We start from the raw sequence: 20,592 nt of genomic DNA on the forward strand, positions 1-20,592 counted from the left end.
TAATGTAGTTATGGTTAACAAGAGAATGGGAATTCTTAGTAATTACTTTTTGTTTAATATAAGCAATTACTATATATAACAATAAATAATTTTACAATTGAAAATGTTATGCATTGAAAAGGAAGGCACAATAAAGTATATATATATATATATATATATATATATATATATATATATATATATATATATATATATATATATATACTGTTATGAGGCACCTTTCCTCTCAAACACGCAGGTCCCATTCCACCTCCACCCCTTCTGGCTCTCTCATCCAAACACACTCACACTCTCTCACTCTTGCTCAAGTGCCACTGGCCAAAAGCGCGCGCTCTTGTGCTGAAGTACGAGGTTCACTTCAATATCATTAGCGTGCTCATTCTCTCTCGAAATGTTGCTGTGCGTTTGGGTGGGCTTTTGTCCACCATTTTAAAACTTTAATTGTTAGTGTTTTGTTTGGTCGTTCATTTGAAGGCACACATTAAAAAGGAGCCTATATTTCAATGGAGCTGTGGATGCGGACATGGCAGGTATCCTGCCTGGCGCTCATGATGTTGGATGTAGTTCTAGCACAGATTCGTTACACGATCCCAGAGGAACTAGAGCACGGGGCTTTTGTTGGAAATATTGCGGAGGATCTGGGACTAGACACCGGCAAACTCTCAATCCGACGATTTAGAATAGTCTCAGGGGCGAAACGGCAATATTTGGAGGTGAATTTAGAAAATGGAGTTTTATTTGTCAATGAAAGAATTGATCGAGAAGAGTTGTGCGAACAAAATCCATATTGTTCATTCCATCTCCAAGTTGTAATCGAAAACCCATTAGAATTGTATAGAGTGGAAGCTGAAATACTAGATGTCAACGACAACTCTCCGGTTTTTCCATGGAGTGAATTTAACCTGGATATCTCCGAATCGGCCGCTCCTGGTTCGCGCTTCCCACTGGAAAGCGCGCAGGACCTGGACGTCGGTGACAACTCTCTGCGCTCGTATCTGCTGAGCGTAAACGAACACTTTGTCATGGATGTCCAGACGCGCAGCGATGGCAGTAAATTCGCAGAACTGATCCTCGAAAGTCCGCTGGACCGAGAGCAGCAGAAGACTCACCTGATGGTTCTTACAGCGGTGGACGGAGGCTCGCCAGAAAGATCGGGCACTGCGCAGATAAACATAACGGTGCTGGATGCCAACGACAACGCGCCTGTGTTCGATCAGAACTTTTATAAAGTGAGGCTGGCTGAAAACGCGCCGAGAGGCACAGTCGTTATAAAACTAAACGCAACTGATCTAGATGAAGGCCCAAATGGAGAAATCACGTACTCTTTTAGCGGTCACGCTCCAATGAGAGTGCGCGAGCTGTTCAGCGTGGATCCCCGCACTGGAGAAATCAAAGTAAAAGGACTTATAGACTATGAAAAGGCACGGATGCATGAAATTTACGTACAAGCCAAGGACAAGGGACCGTCAGCGGTAGCGGTGCACTGCAAAGGTATGGTTAACATCATAGACGTCAACGACAATCTTCCAGAAGTGATTCTTACATCAGTATCCACGCCGGTTCAAGAAGACGCGCCACCTGGCACAGTGATTGCAGTCATTAGCGTAATGGATAAAGATTCTGGAGAAAACGGAAATGTTGATTGTGAAATTCCTCATCACGTTCCCTTTCAGCTACATTCCTCTTTTAAAAACTATTACACGTTAGTTACGTGTGATTTTCTGGACAGAGAATCGATTTCAGAGTACAACATCACTCTCACGGCGCGTGATATGGGCTCACCGCCGCTTTTTACAAGGAAAACAATTTTAGTGCAAGTGTCTGACATCAACGATAACGCGCCGCGTTTTAAACAGCCCTCCTACACGGTCTACCTGACCGAAAACAACGCGCCTGGAGCCTCGATTTGCACCATCACCGCTCAAGACGCAGACGTGGATCAGAATTCCTACTTATCCTACTCTATTCTCGAAAACGACATCCATGGAATGCCGGTGTCCACCTACGTGTCCATCAACTCAGATAACGGCAACATTTACGCACTACGCTCTTTTGACCACGAGCAGCTCAGAAACTTTCAGATCGTGGTTCAAGCCGAAGATGTTGGTTTTCCGCCTCTCCGCGCGAACGTAACAGTCAATTTGTTTGTTTTGGACCAGAACGACAACCCTCCAGTCGTTGTATCCCCGTTGGCCGAGAATGACACCGCAGCGGTTGTAGTTGTCCCCAGATATGCTGATGCCGGGTACCTAGTGGCTAAAATCACCGCCATGGACGCGGACGCCGGGCAAAACTCGCGTCTCTTTTATGAAGTCCTCCAAGCTACAGATATCAGTTTGTTCAGTGTTGCTCTGTACACCGGAGAGATCAGGACAATTCGCCGCCTGATGGACAACGACCCCAGGAGGCAGAGGCTGGTGGTTTTGGTCAAGGACAACGGTCAGCCGCCGCTCTCGGCCACGGCCTCCATCATGTTGTCAGTTGTTGACAGCGTGCCAGAATCTTTGCCTGATTTTGGTGACCTCTCGCTCAGCCCCCAGTACCGGTCAAACCTCACGCTGTATTTAATCGTGTCTCTGGGCGCAGTTTCATTCACGTTTCTCGTGGCTATTATTGTCCTGGCTACAATAAAGGGATTGAAGGACAGGCACTCGTGCTGTGGATGTTATTCTAAGGACCCCGCCACTGACGTCGTTAAAAAGTCTAACTTGAACATTCACATATCACCAGGATCAAAGGGACCCACGCAATGCGTGGAAGTAAACGGAAACAACCCAATAGGTCAAAACTACTGCTATAAAATGTGTCTGACTCCAGAGTCATCTAGAAGTGACTTCATGTTCCTCAAGCCTTGTAGCCCCACGGGGACATCTTCCCGAAACAATATAAAAGAAATAGAAAACAAAACTTTGACCTGGAGTCCAGCCAGCCACAGTCTTGGTACCAGGAATGGAACGACTTCTCCAAATGAAGTAAGCGATCAACAAAAATGATCTCAAGTTTGTCCACTAGATGGAGACTTCAGACACTTGTTGTATTTTAATCACCCCAGGAATAATACAATGTAAATAATGGCATGTAAATTGTAATGTAATTGTAATGTTGGGTATACAACAGCATGTATACATAAGATACAGTACATAGCAATTATGTTTTAAATACATTTATCAATAATTATTGATGTAATTAAAATGATTTCTCTACCTTTGAGCTATACGCTGTATTCATTGTTATAGGCTATTTAAAATATATTAGACAAAATATCTTAATACCTATTATATCACATTTAATATAATAATGTCAAATTCTAATGACCAATAATAAGCTAATGATAATATAATTTATGTAATTAATAATAACAGTACTATTTTGATAGTATTATTCAGAACAGCAGTGACATTAATTATTAATCAAATATAATTGCTTGTTTCATTATGTTATTCTATATAATAATGTAATAATATAATATAATATAATATAATATAATATAATATAATATAATGGTCCAAAATAATAAATTAGTAATAATATAGAAATATAATAATAATAATAATAATAATAATACATTTAATAAAACTATATTTTTGTATTAATTTGCTAAACAGCAGTGCGTTTTCTACCTTTAAGCTATACTTTTTTTTATGTGAACTAGACCTTAAAATTCTTAAAGCATAGTTCATAAATAAATTATAAAATAAACAAAATGCATTTTTGTCATTGCTCCAGATTGTAGGTGTACTGCAACAAGGTGATGAATTAGTAAAGTCACTTAATGCTTGAGCGACTGTTTCTGATGTATTCTGAGTTTATTTTTCTCTTCTTGGCATTGTGTTTTAAGTACATTTTTTAACCTCTGAAGTGTAAGTGGAGTAAATATTTTAACTCTTGTTTTTTTTTTTTTTTTTCCTTTGCAGCTCAAACAGGGAAACAAAGACCAAACCCTGACCAAGAACCAGCTCAATTATACATATAAAAGGTGATTAAAGTTATAGCTGATTATATCGCTCTCTCTGTCCACCTTCCCCCTCACTCTCTCTCATATGAACAAAGCATCTGACGTGTCCATGTTTTTGTTTTTCTAGCCATACTCCAATAAACACAGGTAGGACACTGCAGCGCAGGCTGATTCAGGACTCAGACTACTATGCTTACACATCTGTCCCGCAGTACTGGACCTGGGGAAATCACATGCATGGTAAAGTCATTATATTTGTCTTGCCTAAGAAGACCAGCTTCATATTTGTTTTGCCTGAATTGTTTATCCAACCATTTTTTTTCTTTGTCATTTAAAACAGACTATAAGACCTCATCTAAGGGTGGAGGTTTTCCAAATCATTCATGGACACGTTACAATCAACAGGATTCAATTCAACCCCCACCAGACTATCAACATAATGTTTACATTCCCGGAACACCATCGACACTCTGTACGCTCAAACTGGCAAACAATGGAGACATTGAAGTCTGCAACTCATTCTCAACTTTTGGCAAGAAGAAAAAGCCAAACAATAACAATCAAGAAGATGCAGTAATAACCAATGATTTTTTCAAATGATTTTTCCAGTTTCACCTGTAGGTTACTCCATGTGTATAGTGGTGTATATTTTAGTTATGTACTATGTTATTTGGCAACAACAGTACTTAAAAGTACTCTGATAATCGTTTAATTTTATTTATTTTTATTAATTTTTTTTTTTTTTTGCATTTTTTTTTCAGTTATCTACAGTGTTTATGAAAGCAATAAGATGGTTGCTTTAATTGTAATCACCCATATAAGAATATAAGTTATATTTTCCTGTTTTATATCCCTCTCGTTACCAAAATGTACAGAATAAAGAATATTTAATGTAACTATTTGGTCTGTCTTCTTGTTTAAGAAAAGAAGAAGAAGGTTTTCCAATGCAGAGGTTCTTGCTGTACCAAAATGACATCTCTTGTGTCACTGCGTCTCGTTACACTTTTTGCAACATATACCAATGACAGAAAAAAGTAAAGTTACAAAAAACAAAAAACAAACAAACAAATAAACAAACAAACAAAAATTAGGAGAGCAAAAATGTGTGTGTGTGTATATGTGTGTGGATCTGTCCGTGGTGCTGAACTTTCATCTTGTTGAATGACGCCCAAAAATGTGTCGAGAAAAAATGTAATAAAAGTATTTTAAATGTCAATACATTTATTTGTTACTTTCAACATTTGCCAAACTATATATAAAAAAAATAAACTTTCAATAAGGACATTTATAAAGAGTCTCGGTATTTCGCAACAAAGTCAAAAGTCATTTAACATTTAGAGCAGAAATACAATTCTTTCACAAATAACCCATTTTTTTTCTAAAATATATTTTTATGCAAACATTTATTTTCATGGGCGCCGCACTACTGATATTCACTTTAAGGGGAGGATGCGAGAACAGCTATGCTTGGCTTTCTGTTGGACGGAGGCAGAGAGAGCAGCACTGAAGCTGAATCTGATCAGCGGGCGGAATCCACGGCACGGCGCTATGGCGATGCTCTGCTGGATGTTTTCAAGAATCCAAACACCTGCTAACCTAGATTCGTTTTGGAAAACACTGCTATATTTATTGTGAACGACAGTGAAATCATTGACATGCGCTCTGCAATGGATCCGTGGAGGAGAAGGCAGCTCGGTTTTGTCGTCCTCTCCGCGATTTGGAGTCTCGCCTCGGCTGTAACAAGATACTCCATCCCTGAAGAAATTCCAGTGGGCACAGTGATAGCAAATATCGCCACGGATTTGGGCCTTGACGCTCACAGTCTGTTGGAACGAAAGGTAAAGCTGGATTATATCCATAGCAAGAAATACCTCGAAATAAACGAAAACACAGGAGAACTGTTTATCGCTGAGAAAATTGACCGGGAGTATTTATGCCCGGCCAAAACATCATCGTTTTGCTTCCTCAAGATGGACGTGATAATCGAGAGTCCAATACGCATATTTAATATCGAATTAGAAATTATGGACATCAATGACAACGCGCCTCAGTTCAGAAGGGAGAGGATACCGCTCGATATTTCAGAATCGACAACACCCGGGGAGAGATTTTCTTTAACAAACGCGGTGGATGCAGATGTTGGAGAAAACTCAATCGAGACCTATTATCTGAGTGAAAGCGACAGGTTTACTATTGAAATCCAGTCTGGAAGTGACGGGACTAAATACGTCGACTTGGTGCTAAAAGCGAGTTTAGACAGAGAAAAACAAGCCGTTCATAGGCTAACCCTCACCGCCGTGGACGGAGGCGTACCTGCGCGCTCAGGTACGGCCAGCATTATCATCCAAGTGCTGGATACCAACGACAACGCCCCTCAGTTTGATCGACAAGTGTACTCGGTTGACCTCATTGAAAATGCACCAATCGGGACACTGATTATGCAGCTGAATGCAACCGATTTCGATGAGGGTGTCAACGCGGAGGTCATATACTCCTTTACTTTATACACATCCGAGAAAACACAAGAAAAGTTCTCCTTGGATCCCAACAGTGGAGAAATAAGAGTAAAAGCCATGATCGACTTTGAAGAAGTGAAGAGCTTTGAGATGTACGTTGAAGCCAAGGACAAGGGTGTGAATCCACTTTCTGGTCAGTGTAAAATTTTGGTGTTCATCACCGATCTAAATGATAACCATCCTGAGATTACAATAAATTCTTTTAAGAGTTCGATTAAAGAAAATGACCCTGTAGGAACAGTGATCGCTGTTATCAGTGTGAGTGACAGGGACTCTGGAGATAATGGCAAGGTTGTTCTTTCCATCCACAATGCTGAGATATTACCATTTGCTCTTAATAGGTCGTCTGAAGACTTTTTTGAGTTAATAGTCATAGAATCGCTTGACCGTGAGCTCAAAAACAGTTATGATATCACACTTTATGTAACCGACAGAGGAACCCCTCCTTTGACTGATAACGAAACAATCAGTCTTACAATTCAAGATGTCAATGATAATGCCCCAACATTCCCTCAATCCTTCTATACCATTCAATTCATGGAAAACAATGAGCCTGGGGCGTTGCTCGCCTCCTTAACGGCCCATGACCCAGACTTGCATGAAAACCAGTATATTGTTTACTTCATCATAGAAAAGGAGATCGCCAACACCTCAGTGTCCATGCTGTTTTCCATCAATCCCGAGAATGGCGACCTCTATGCGTTACGCATGTTTGACTATGAAAGAGAGAAGGAGTTTCTGTTTCACATTGAAGCTAGAGATTCAGGAGTTCCTCCACTTAGCAGTAACATGACCGTACACATCATCATCCTGGACCAAAACGACAACACACCGCTCATAGTTTCTCCATGGCGTCCACAAGGTGCTGCTATAGAAGAAGTAATCCTGAGGTCAAGTGATAAAGGATCCCTGGTCACCAAGGTCATTGCGTTGGATGCAGACTCCATGCAGAACTCTCGAATAACGTATCAGTTCCTCCAGATCACAGACACCACGCTATTCAGCCTTGACCAGTACAACGGCGAGATAAGAACCAATCGCATGTTCAGCTACAGAGACCCCAGACATCAGCGCCTGGTCATCATAGCCAGAGACAACGGAGATCCTCCTCGCTCCGCCACAGTGACCATCAAGATATCCACAGTGGAGCAAGTGTTCACACAGTTTACCGAAACCACAGAGGTGCCTATTGAATACGACCTGTTCACCGATCTCAACCTGTATTTACTGATCGGTTTGGGGTCGGTGTTATTTCTTCTGCTCATAACAATCCTAGTGATCATCGTGCTGAAATGTCAAGAACCCAAACCCTCACAAGCGGCTCCTCAGGGTAGGAACAGCATCATCAGCCAGAGGAACTCTTCCACCATTGCTGACTCTACTCTCATCTCTAGTGATGCCTACTGGTACAGTCTGTTTCTGGCAGAGACTAGAAAAGGGAAGGTGGTGGTGCGGCAGCCCCTTCCAGACGGGGGAGGGTTCATTGTGTCAAGCATCCCAGGAAGTGCTGCACTGACTGAGACCAGTGCTTCAAGGTCTTCCACTTTACAGGTACTGTAAATTCACTTAGACTTGTATGTACTCGTATGCATATACATTGACTGCAAAAAATGCTCCAAAATGTATTGTGTGTAATTGCATTACATAACCAAACATAAATAAACAGCTCAAGAACACCTTTTAAGCAGAACATTTAACAAAAATAGGTTTATTTGGTTTTAAATAAACAAGGTTTTGCAGCATTGATGTGATATGAGTGATAGGATGATTCTTTTTCTGATATGAAATAATTAAAGTAAAATAATGGTAATGTAAAGTAAAAGTGGTCTCAAATCAGTCTTAGAGTGCTTCCTGTGCTGTCTCGAAATAAATTAACTTATTAATATATATATATATATATATATATATATATATATATATATATATATATATATATATATATATATAGAGTACAGACCAAAAGTTTGGACACACCTTCTCATTCAAAGAGTTTTCTTTATTTTCATGACTATGAAAATTGTAGATTCACACTGAAGGCATCAAAACTATGAATTAACACATGTGGAATTATATATGGAATTATATACATAACAAAAAAGTGTGAAACAACTGAAAATATGTCATATTCTAGGTTCTTCAAAGTAGCCACCTTTTGCTTTGATTACTGCTTTGCACACTCTTGGCATTCTCTTGATGAGCTTCAAGAGGTAGTCACCTGAAATGGTCTTCCAACAGTCTTGAAGGAGTTCCCCGAGAGATGCTTAGCACTTGTTGGCCCTTTTGCCTTCTGTCTGCGGTCCAGCTCACCCCTAAACCATCTCGATTGGGTTCAGGTCCGATGACTGTGGAGGCCAGGTCATCTGGCGCAGCACCCCATCACTCTCCTTCTTGGTCAAATAGCCCTTGATGCCTTCAGTGTGACTCTACAATTTTCATAGTCATGAAAATAAAGAAAACTCTTTGAATGAGAAGGTGTGTCCAAACTTTTGGTCTGTTATATATATATTTGGTCTATATATATATAAATAAGTTAATTTATTTAGAGACATAATAAGACATAATAAGAAATAAAATACTGCTGCAAAGTTCTTCACTAAATAAAATACTCTGTCTCAAACCAATATCATATAATAAAATATAATGAAAAATATAAATAAATAACTATGATTACAGTGCAGCATTACCAATCCCAGCTTGTAGGCCTGCTTCACCAGAACCGTGCCGTGCCTGCTGCTGTAGGTGACAGGGAGACCGCTGACAGACCAGGCTCTTGTCTTCATGATAACAATATCTATACTACATGTTGAGCATAAATATAAAGCCTACCGCACCTGAGATGCGCTTCTCACGCAGGCAGTCTGCAAGCTCTAACCTGTTAACATGGGAGCCGAATTCAAAACGGACACGCCACGCAGCTGAATGTATAAGAATGTATAAGAATACCCAGTAATGCTATTATTTTTTCAATCTATTTTTTTAACTGATAAATTGATATTCCATTTTTTGATGGATAAGTAGGATAGCAAACTATTTAAACATTAATCTATTTAAAAGCCATAGAGCTCTAACTGTGTAGAGCATGGCACTAGCAATGGCAAAGTCATAGGTCATAAACTGATAAAATGCAAAATGTCAACATTTATGTGCTTGTTTGATAAATGATGTTTCCGTCTATCAACAGGAGTCAAGCAGTGATTTACCGTGATCTGGACATTCTGACTGATGGATTACAACCTTCCACACCAGGCTCACTCTCCGTGAGAGACAGATTGATCTTCTGTTTTAAGTTTTTTTTTTTTCAGGGTTTCATTCGATTTAAGACTGTGAAGAATCAAAGTTTTCAAACACCTCTGTGTGTAGCTTCAAGAGAGCATTTTAATATTCTTTTACATTTTGTATTAATTTATAATATTAATAATTTTACTTATAGTTTACTTATTTCCATGCTCATGCAATTCTTGTGTCAGACTAGGCATAAAGAAACACAACTCAGATTATTCAGTCACTTTTATTGAGTTATTTTGACCATCACTTGTTCTCCAGCTTCCTGTTCTTTGTATTGCCTTTTTGGCTAATAGAAGAATTAACTTTTAATTGTCTTTCAAGACCAATATTGGGTCAGAGAGAGACATTCAGTGCGGCTTTGTGGCGATTTAAGGCAGGGTCTAACAACTGTATATCAGCCACTTGTAACCACATTGAGCATGACTTTGCATGGCTAATACAAAGAAGATTGACTTTTTGTATCTAAAAGACTTTTAAATAGACTCTACTACAGAGCAAAGACAGAAGTGAAACTTCAGGACTCCAAGAACAACTGGACTTTCACCTGTCTGGTTCCAGTAAGATACGAACTACAAAACAGCTGGTAAAGAGATGAAAAGAGGGTCAAGACTGTTAAATGGTTCTGGTATTAATGATGCTCTGTTTTTACATTGTTAAAACATGCTGATGAGAAAGCTGTGATCAGATGAGCACAATCTAATGAGCCAGACATTGTCTATACCTCAAAACACTTGGTTTGCCAGCTATGTGGTGCACATGACCCATGTTTATTTTTATCCTGTCTACCAAATACCATAAACGGCCTAAAACATTAAAAAGCATTAAAAAAGTACATTATTTGAAATCCTAGACAAATGCTACAAAGAGTAATAATCACATGAATGACACTTTACAAAAACAAGTTTTACATGTTTACATATTTAGTTAACTACATTAGTTAACATAAACTAACATTTCTAAAACATTTATTAATCTTAGTTAATGTTATTTGCAACATATACTAATTCAATATTATAATAATAAGGAGCACCTAAAGAGACATGGTGATGGAATAAAATTGGGTGTGAGTACATTTTATTTTATTTTATTACATTTTTGCCTTCTCTCACAAAACTTTTGCATTCACTCAAGAAACGTTGCATTCCCTCACAAAACTTTTGCAATCTGAGAACGCAAACATCTTTGCGGGACGGGAGCTAAAGTTTTGTGAGGGAATGCAAATATATTTTTAAAGAATGATTACAAATGTTTTTGCGAGGGAACACAGTAAAAAATAAAATAAAATCAATAAATAATAATATATATATATATTTTTTTTTCACTCCAAATTTTTTTTCCACCACCAAGTTTCTTTAGGGGCTCCGTAAAATCTAAAGTTGTATCTGTTTTAACATATATTATATTGTAATATTATATTAATATTACTGTAGTATAGTAATATTATAGACTTGAGCTAGCATGAACTAGCAATGAACAGTTGAATTTTTATGAACATGTTAAAGGGATACTCAACCCCATAATTAAAAGTTTGTCAGTAATCACTTACCCCCATGCCATTCCATACCCGTAAAAGCTTAATTCGGAAGCTTTGAGACTGTCCCATAGACTGCCAAGTTACATTGTCAAGGTCCAGAAAAATAGTAAATCTGCCATCAGTGGTTCAGCTGTAACATTACGAAGTGATGAGAATACTGTTTGTAAGTGAAGAAAACAAAAATAACGACTTTATTCAACAATTCCTTTGTCAGCAGTCTCCTCTGTGTCTCTCCACATCACCATATGCTGCCTATGCTCTTTTGTATCAGCCGCACCACAAGGATGCGCTGTTTCTACGTGTATTTATCTTTGATTTTAAAGAAAATCCTTGTGCATCCTTGTGGCACGGCTGATACAGAAGAGCAAAAGTATGTCTTGCATACTTTTCTGGACCTTGACAGTGTAACTTACTTGGCGGTTTATTGACAGTCAGAAGCCTCCCGGTTTTCCTCCAAAACATCTTAAATCATGTTCCGAAGATGAACAAAGCTTTTACGGGTTTGGAAAGAGATGGGGGTAAGGGATTAAGGACAAAATTTTCAATTTGGGGTGGAGTATCCCTTTAACATGTTTTATGTTAACAATGAATAAATACAAAAGAAAATGTCTTTGCTCATTCTTAGTTAATGTTAGCCATGGCATTAATTAATTTTAATTAATGTGACCTTACAGTAAAGTGTTACCATCACATCAGTGTGGCATCTGCCATAAGGTGCAAAAACAACAAAAAGGTTTTAAATATTTATTAATCTACCTTTTTGCAGATATATGTGCTAGAATAATAATCTTGCCACATTGACAACAAAATAAACCTATAGACCTTTTTTGTACAAGAATCAACAATGTACTATCAAATTGTTATTCAGTGTCATTTCTGGCCTTGTTTACATAAGTTTTTAAGGTTTATATCGTTTCATATTATGAAATTGTGATAAAAACGCTTGTTAATGAATTTAATGCTGCTTCTATGACAGTGCAATGTTTTAAGCATTTATTATTTGTAGTGATATATTCAACAATTTCATTATATAATTTTTTAGATCTGCTTGTGTCATGACAGAAATCAAAACTATATTCCTTTCCTTGTATTAAAACAATGTTTCAGCTTCTGCAGTGAGTGGGAAGGTGGAAAGGAATGGCGATAGAGCAGGAAGAAGTGGTGTAGGAGGAACAAGGAGAAAGAGAGAGATAAAACTCACTTGAAACATGTGATTTGTATTTAGATTGACACATCCAGTTACCAGGACACAGAATGATACTACAAGTTGCCATTAGGATTGACAGCCATGTAATGGTGACAGCTCAAATTGGAGTACCTGGCAGCAGATTTGAAAAATTTAGAGATAAATGATACAAGTATAAAAATGCTGTGCCTTTAGCGGTTTGCTTTAGGACAGAGAAAAGTGTGCCTGAAAAGCAAAAACAAAAAACAAAATTGACGTTCAGTATGTTAATGCTATAAGTATATAGGTCACAATTGAATCTCATTTCAGTATTTGTATTTCTGTTGCCTTACTTGCGAAATGTCCTTATGCAAACAGTACACAATGCCTTTGTATCCTTGCTGGATTTTATGATTTGCTTTTTGCTTGTAAATTCTGCAATGTGAATAAAGGCTTTTACAGTATATTTCTGGGGTGTTCGTATTGTGAGAGTGTGTTAGAATATATGATCATATAATGACAAAACACACCGCTTCATTGGTGTTGACCTAGGCAGCACTGTCTCCATAGAAACAGTTGCCATGACAACACCTCCATCTCTTCAGATTTTGAGAAGCACATCTTTTTTAACCTCCCCATCACATACTGTCCAACTGCCTATTTATTCTATCTTACTTTATCTTTTTCTTTTAGAAACACACATGTATATTAACACACAAATGAGAACTGTAATAATCCAATAGATATTGCATCAAATTTCTAATTGAAGGGATAGTGATAAAATATACAAAATGTTCTTAAAATATATTAAAATGATTAAAATACCCAGTAAGCCATCTATTTATAATATGTTTTTAGGTGTGCTTCTACAATTTGCCTGTGTGTATTTATTACAGTTACAGTTCAAGTATATATACACATTATGAATTCTGATATGGTGTTAAATGAACAGGAGGGAATTCTGTTGATGCTGTGTAATGCATGCATTTGTGCTATACTTATTTCTGCCACTAGTAGGGGATCTTTAGCACGCATAGCCTGACAGTGCTGTTTGCAGTTCTGTATCACATCTGACCACAAGCACGCTAGCTGGTCTGTGGCTTCTGTAACACGTAAATTCACTTCCTAAAAGTAACAGACATTAAATTCAGTATTCTTTGCTATTGTTTTTCTTTGTGAATAATATAATACCACATTAATCTCCAAAACATCATAAAAATGCCATTTAGAGTTAAACCAAAATACATTAGAAATTTTCTTTCAGAGTGGACTGTCCAAAAACAGCAGAACCACATCCAACATTTGTTAAATATTATTTCCATCTCATGATTATCAGTTCAATGTTATATTGTCTTAATCTCTTGTCTTTTATACAATATGTACCAGTGCTGGACTGACTGTAAAACTTTCTAAACTATTTATTTTTCACAGAATGATATTTTACAAATTAGTTTGAAGCATGTAACAGCTAATACCAAGTGTCTGTCCTCCTGCACACAAAATACATGTTTTGCTGATATTACTTAAACAAATGTATTATGTATTTTACTTGAAATCTCTTATTTAACTTATTTTTCTTTTTCTGCTTGGGTGAGTTCATCACTTCAAATATTTAATGTGAAAAATGTGCATTACAAAGTACTTAAACTTAATTTTGCATTACAAAGTACTTAAACTTTTAAACATACAAAAGCAAAGCATTAAAAGACACATTACATATACAATATGTCATGGTGTTTCAGAGACAATTTCCTGTTTAAAAAAAATAAAATAAATAAAAACCTTTGCTAAATGCATGTACATTCCATGCAATGAGTTTAAAAATTGTAAAAAAAGGTTTTTGAAATCATCAGACCACTTTAACCTGAACAGCAGATCAGATTTACATTTTCATTGTTGCTCTCTGTGTGATTTTGTGATATCATACTGATTGTGAGAATTTTATTGGATGATAATAAACAATATATGGCTTCTTATAAGTCAATGAGGTACTACTGATTATATTGGATTGAACCTATTTATGTAGCTACTGAGTTTTTTTATTCTCAGATAGTAACTGTTTTATCTCTTCCATGAGGGTGGCAATCTTAATTTCTTATTGGGTTCCATTATTTTTGTTATATATAATTTAGGGCTGGTAAGCAAGTTTTTGATCTAAATAATTACATGATGTGGTGTTTAATTAATCAAATTAATCACACATCAAATTTGGTTAAATTACTCCCAAAAGATAATTTAAAGTTTTTGTGTAAAACATCAAACAGGCATTACAAGAAGTAGGTTCAGAAAGAAATATTTTGTTTGATAAAATGTATTACATATAGCTTTCTCTTTTGGACTATGTGAGTAAATCATTACAGAATTGTCATTTTTGGTTGGGTGAACTATAACTTTAGTAATTTATTTTCTTAATTTTATTATTATTACTATTAAAATATATATAAAAAAATGAATGAAATGATACTCTAAATAATAAACTGAAACTGCCAGTAGGTGATGGTAAATGTCTAAATGATTTTAGACTAAGTCATCGAATCATTTATTCATTAATTTGATTCTCCAAATGGCTAAATCATTCAGGAGTGGAGTAAATGATTCTTTATGAATGGTTCATTGAATCATTAGGCTTGTTCAACTTGAAGCGTTCATCACCATAAGACCAACCGGTGTGTGACAACAAAGTGCCGCAAAAGCTTAGAGAGCAGATTCCTTGTGCTTTGAATTGCTCTCGCATTATTTTGATGTCATACACCATTCAGTCTGTGCAGCTCCACTTTAAAGCCAATGCATATTCCAATGGTTCAACGCTGCAAATGGTTCATCAAATTCGTTCAAAACGTGGATTAATAATACAATGCCGCTATGGGTTGCTCGGAGATGATCAGTTCTGCTTTGTCTTTATCTTCTGGTTGGCAAAATTTTGCAAATCATATAATTAGAATATCATCAAAAAAAATTTGATAAAAAAGTTTATTTCACTAATTCCATTCAAAAAGTGAAACTTGTATATTATATTAATTAATTACACACAGACTGTTATATTTCAAATGTTTATTTCTTTTAATTTTGATAATTATAACTGACAACTAAGGAAAATCCCAAATTCAGTATCTCAGAAAATTAGAATATTGTGAAAAGGTTCAATATTGAAGACACCTGGTGACACACTCTAATCAGCTAATTAACTCAGAACACCTGCAAAGGCCTTTAAATGGTCTCACAGTCTAGTTCTGTAGGCTACACTATCATGGGGAAGACTGCTCACTTGACAGTTGTCCAAAATACAACCATAGACACCTTGCATAAGGAGGGCAAGACACAAAAGGTCATTGCAAAAGAGGCTGGCTGTTCACAGAACTCTGTCTCCAAGCACATTAATAGAGAGGTGAAGGGAAGGAAAATATGTGGTAGAAAAAAAAGTGTACAAGCAATAGGGATAAACAAACCCTGGAGAGGATTTTGAAACAAAACCCATTCAAAAATGTGGGGGAGATTCACAAAGAGTGGACTGCAGCTGGAGTCAGTGTTTCAAGAACCACTACGCACAGACATATGCAAGACATGGATTTCAGCTGTCGCATTCATGTTGGTCCACTGTGTTTTCTGAGGTCCAAGGTCAACGCAGCCGTATACCAGGAAGTTTTAGAGCACTTCATGCTTCCTGCTGCTAACCAACTTTATGGAGATGCTGATTTCATTTTCCAATAGGCTTAGTTGTCATCAAAATTAAAAGAAATAAACATTTGAAATATATCAGTCTGTGTGTAATGAATGAATATAATATACAAGTTTCACTTTTTAAATGGAATTAGTGAAATAAATCAACTTTTTGATGATATTCTAATTATATGACCAGCACCTGTAAAATAACACAATATTAACTTCTTAATGAACTGTTATATAAGATGAGTATCACATTTGCACTCTGATATTGCACTTAGCCTACTTCTTGTGTGATATTTCTTAACTATGTGGGCGTTTTGCCCCATATCTTGCATTTTAGGGACATTTTCTAGGCCCCATTACGCAGTAAGCTGTTGCCCTGCCTCATATTAGTCATCAATCGACTGTATGAAATGGCAGATGATCCACATAGGTCTGGGGCAGGGCAAGTGTGTCAAATGCATTAATAATTTTAACGCATTATTTTCCATAATTAATTATTAGAAATTACGCGTTAAATTACCAGCCCTAATTTATTTATTTATATATTATCAGTTAGTACCTAGTCTCTTTTTGTAACTGGTTTATCTCTTTCATGATGTATACTTTTTTTGGCACTCATCTCTTAAGTTTTTGATCACAATTTGACATTGGTGATTCTCTTTGCTGAGCTGGACGCTTAGCACTATGATGACAGTCAACAGAACACACAACAGCACTGAACACACTGCAGCTGCTCCGAACATTCTGCTCCTCACACTTCCTAAAAATGACAGACATGAGCAAAATTTTTCAAAATCTTTGTTTACAACTCTGAAAATGTCTCTCGGTGTTCGTATTTCTTAACATAATGAGATGAGTCTGTACCTGCGTTTTGATGTATTCGCAGTCTTTTTGTATCTGAGTCCTCACCAATTGTTCTGCGATCATCATTAATTATAACGTCTACATTAGCATAGATCGCCACCTCCTCTTCATCTTCTCTGTCCATCTCTTGTGCTTCAGTGGAGATCATGTTGTACTCTCAGATCTATCTGATGCATACAAATGATAAATGTTGTTTCACTGTGGGTGTCGTCATGTGAAATGCAGAACTTTGTGCTATTCTACTTTTTCATGTTCTGGAAGAAGTAGTTGAGGTCAAAGTGTCAACTAAAAGCACATGCAACATCAAGTCTGCTATCACTGCATGTTTTTACATCTATTTTTTTCATTGTTGTAGTCAAATTTAAATTCTAAAAAAGTGTCAAAGTGTTGTGACCAAGTAAAATGCACTATCCTTTTTTTTTTATCTGTAACTGTCAAAAAATCCTTTCAAAGCCACCACATTATTTATTTTCTTGAGCTTTATTAATTAATTAAACTTATGATTCACATTTGATTTGACTTGGGAGAGCCAGAGCCCTGGCCCCCATTATGTACACCTTCTACAGAAGCACCATCGAGAGCATTCTGACGAGCTGCATCACTGTGTGGTATGGCGCCTGCAACACGTCCTGCCGAAAGACTCTGCAACGCATAGTGAGAGCAGCTGAGAAGATCATTGGTGTCTCTCTCCCCTCCCTCCAGGATATTTATGGAACCCGTCTCACCCGCAAAGCCCTCTGCATCACAGGTGATCCCACTCACCCATCATACAGCTTCTTCAGTCTGCTACCATCAGGGAGGAGACTGCGGAGTCTCCAGGCCAGGACCAGCAGACTGAAGGAGAGCTTCATCCACCAGGCTGTCAGGAAGCTGAACTCCCTCCCAAACTTGCCCCCCCCTCCCCTCTTCTGCCCCAGGCACCGCTGAACTATGACCCCCCCCCCCCCCCCCACACACACACTATCTATATGATGGCATGCACTAGTCACTTTGTGCTGCATTGGTCTGCTCACTACCTCATTCAGCATGAAACCGACGTCATTCCACTACCTCATCAGTCAGTTAAATAAAATAACTGCTCTTGAGCCCTTTGTCACTTGTCACTTTAATCAGACTTAATAAGGTAATTTTAATAAGGGATTTTTTTTGCACTAAAAATCTTTTATCTGCACTGTTGTTCACTTCATTGATTTGCACTATATCTGTCATTTGCCTTCCGCTGCTTTATTTAACTTTATTTTTAATTTTATTATATGAGAGTAACGCAATTTCGATTCTCTGTATGTATGTACTGTACATGTGGAAATTGACAATTGAACTTGAACTTGACTTTTCAGTTATTGTTAACATACTGTCCATTACCACAAGTATGTTTTATTAAATGTAATGAATTTAACACCGTAAATAGTAATAAGCTGTAAGTTGTCTTAAGTTCCCTGCATGCATGTTTGCTTATTTTACTTATGCTGTTGTTTTTGCTAGATTTTATTACCAGTTGTTTTTCATTTTAATAAGATTACTTTCTTTTTCTGAGAGTGCATATTTCACTTAATACATATTATAGAATGTCTACTACAAGTAATTTCTGTGTAAATATGAAATTGATTAAAATATTAATTGATGGCATATCATTTGTTTAGGTCAGACACTATTATTAATAGACTTTTATAAAATAACATTACAAAGCAAGAACAAAAAGTTCTGTTTAAGTGTTTTTTTTTTACATTTTAGCCATGTAATGAAACCATATGAATGTGTGAAGTCCAAGATCATGCAACATCCACATGTTAAGTAGAAGAAAGATTTAGAGAAGTTTTGCAACACTAAAAACATCAATAATGCAAGTAATACAATGTTTTGAACAACAGCTGAACAAATAAAATGTATGGAAATACATGAATAAGGATGCCCTCAATGTCAAGCATATGATTTAGCATTGTTTTAAAGGGTTAGTTCGCCCAATTAGCAAAACTATGCCATTAATAACTTACCCTCATGCCGTTCCAAACCCTTAAGACCTCCGTTTATCTTTGGAACACAGTTTAAGATATTTTAGATTTAGTCCGAGAGCTCTCAGTCCCTCCATTGAAACGGTGTGTACGGTATACTGTCCATGTCCAGAAAGGTAAGAAAAACATCATCAAAGTAGTCCATGTGACATCAGAGGGTCAGTTAGAATATTTTGAAGCATCGAAAATACATTTTGGTCCAAAAATAGCAAAAACGACGACTTTATTCAGCATTGTCTTCTCTTCCGTGTCTGTTGTGAGAGATAGTTCAAAATAAAGCTGTTTGTCATATCCGGTTCGCGGAAGAATCATTCGATGTAACCGGATCTTTTTCAACCAGTTGGCTCGGCTCGGTGTTCATCTTAGTTCTCTCTTCACATCAGTTCAGTCAGTGTACTGTTTGAGTACATGAATTACTCCGGGATATTGGTTTGTTTTAACTCAGAGGGAGTGTCAGCCACATTAAAAAAGTTAACAGCTTAAGTCATTTGTGGATGAATGCGTATTGGAGACTCGAACCGTTTAAAACGATTCAGTTAGATTTGGTGAACTGGTTCAAAAAGATCTGGTTACATTGAATGATTCGTTCGCGAACCGGATATGACAAACTGCTTTGTTTTGAACTCTCTCTCACAACAGACATGGAAGAGAAGACAATGTTGAATAAAGTCGTAGTTTTTGCTATTTTTTGACCAAAATGTATTTTCGATGCTTTAAAAAAATATTCTAACTGACTCCCTGATGTCACATGGACTACTTTGATGATGTTTTTCTTACCTTTCTGGACATGGACAGTATACCGTTCACACTCTGTTTCAATGGAGGGACTGAGAGCTCTCGGACTAAATCAAAAATATCTTAAACTGTGTTCCGAAGATAAATGGAGGTCTTACTGGTTTGGATCGACATGAGGGTGGATTATTAATGATATAATTTTGCATACGAAAAATGCATACGATTAATGCATACGAAAAATTCTGCAGGTCTTTTAAACGTGTAATGCCAGTATCTTTTTGGCAGTGTCATACATCTCAATGGCACTAGTGGGGGATATTTAGCAAACTTAAAAGGATAAACTGAGTTGACTCAAAGCTGCAAATTCAGTCATGTCGTTCCTCCTATATGACATTGTTTCTTCTGTTGTACAGAAAAATATATTTTGGAGAATGCTTTTATTATTATTTTATTTTGTATAAAATATTTGTAAGTGGGGTGCAATGTTGTTTAGATTTTTTTTTTTTTTTACTTTGCATTATAGTGATGATAGTCAGATGTATACTGTTTTCCCCTTCTGGAAAAAAACTATATTATTAACGAAATACAGTTTATTTTAAACCTTAAATTTCAAATTATATAAAAATTGTACTAATGTTGAAATAGCCTAAACAATCAGTCCACCACTTTGATGTTTGGGGTAGTAATCGAGAAAGAAAAAAATAATTATAATGTATTATTAGAACAGTCAAAGCCTTATGATAGATGAACTATTTAGAAAAATGCATATACAAATATATATATTTATTTAAATACATTTTAGAATACATATTGTTCATGTTCATACATTTTGAACACATTTTGTAATGTTATTTTTATGACTT

At 36.7% G+C, this 20,592-nt stretch overlaps 2 protein-coding genes across 2 annotated transcripts; both read left to right on the forward strand.

The window, feature by feature from the left end:
* Window positions 1-290: 290 nt before the first annotated feature.
* LOC132127621 (protocadherin-10) lies at window positions 291-4,837 on the forward strand. The gene is made up of 4 exons (XM_059539572.1): window positions 291-2,972; window positions 3,915-3,976; window positions 4,083-4,195; window positions 4,296-4,837. Exons 1-4 carry the CDS (start codon window positions 504-506, stop codon window positions 4,553-4,555), a joined length of 2,904 nt encoding a protein of 967 aa, XP_059395555.1. The 5' UTR covers window positions 291-503; the 3' UTR covers window positions 4,556-4,837.
* A 550-nt stretch (window positions 4,838-5,387) lies between these two features.
* LOC132127666 (protocadherin alpha-C2) lies at window positions 5,388-11,132 on the forward strand. The gene is made up of 2 exons (XM_059539649.1): window positions 5,388-8,022; window positions 9,653-11,132. The coding sequence occupies exons 1-2, from the start codon at window positions 5,611-5,613 to the stop codon at window positions 9,674-9,676; spliced, it is 2,436 nt and encodes an 811-aa protein (XP_059395632.1). The 5' UTR covers window positions 5,388-5,610; the 3' UTR covers window positions 9,677-11,132.
* The last annotated feature ends 9,460 nt before the right edge of the window (window positions 11,133-20,592 follow it).

The sequence above is a fragment of the Carassius carassius genome, chromosome 45, assembly GCF_963082965.1.
Source record: "Carassius carassius chromosome 45, fCarCar2.1, whole genome shotgun sequence".
Classification (NCBI taxonomy): Eukaryota; Metazoa; Chordata; class Actinopteri; order Cypriniformes; family Cyprinidae; genus Carassius; species Carassius carassius.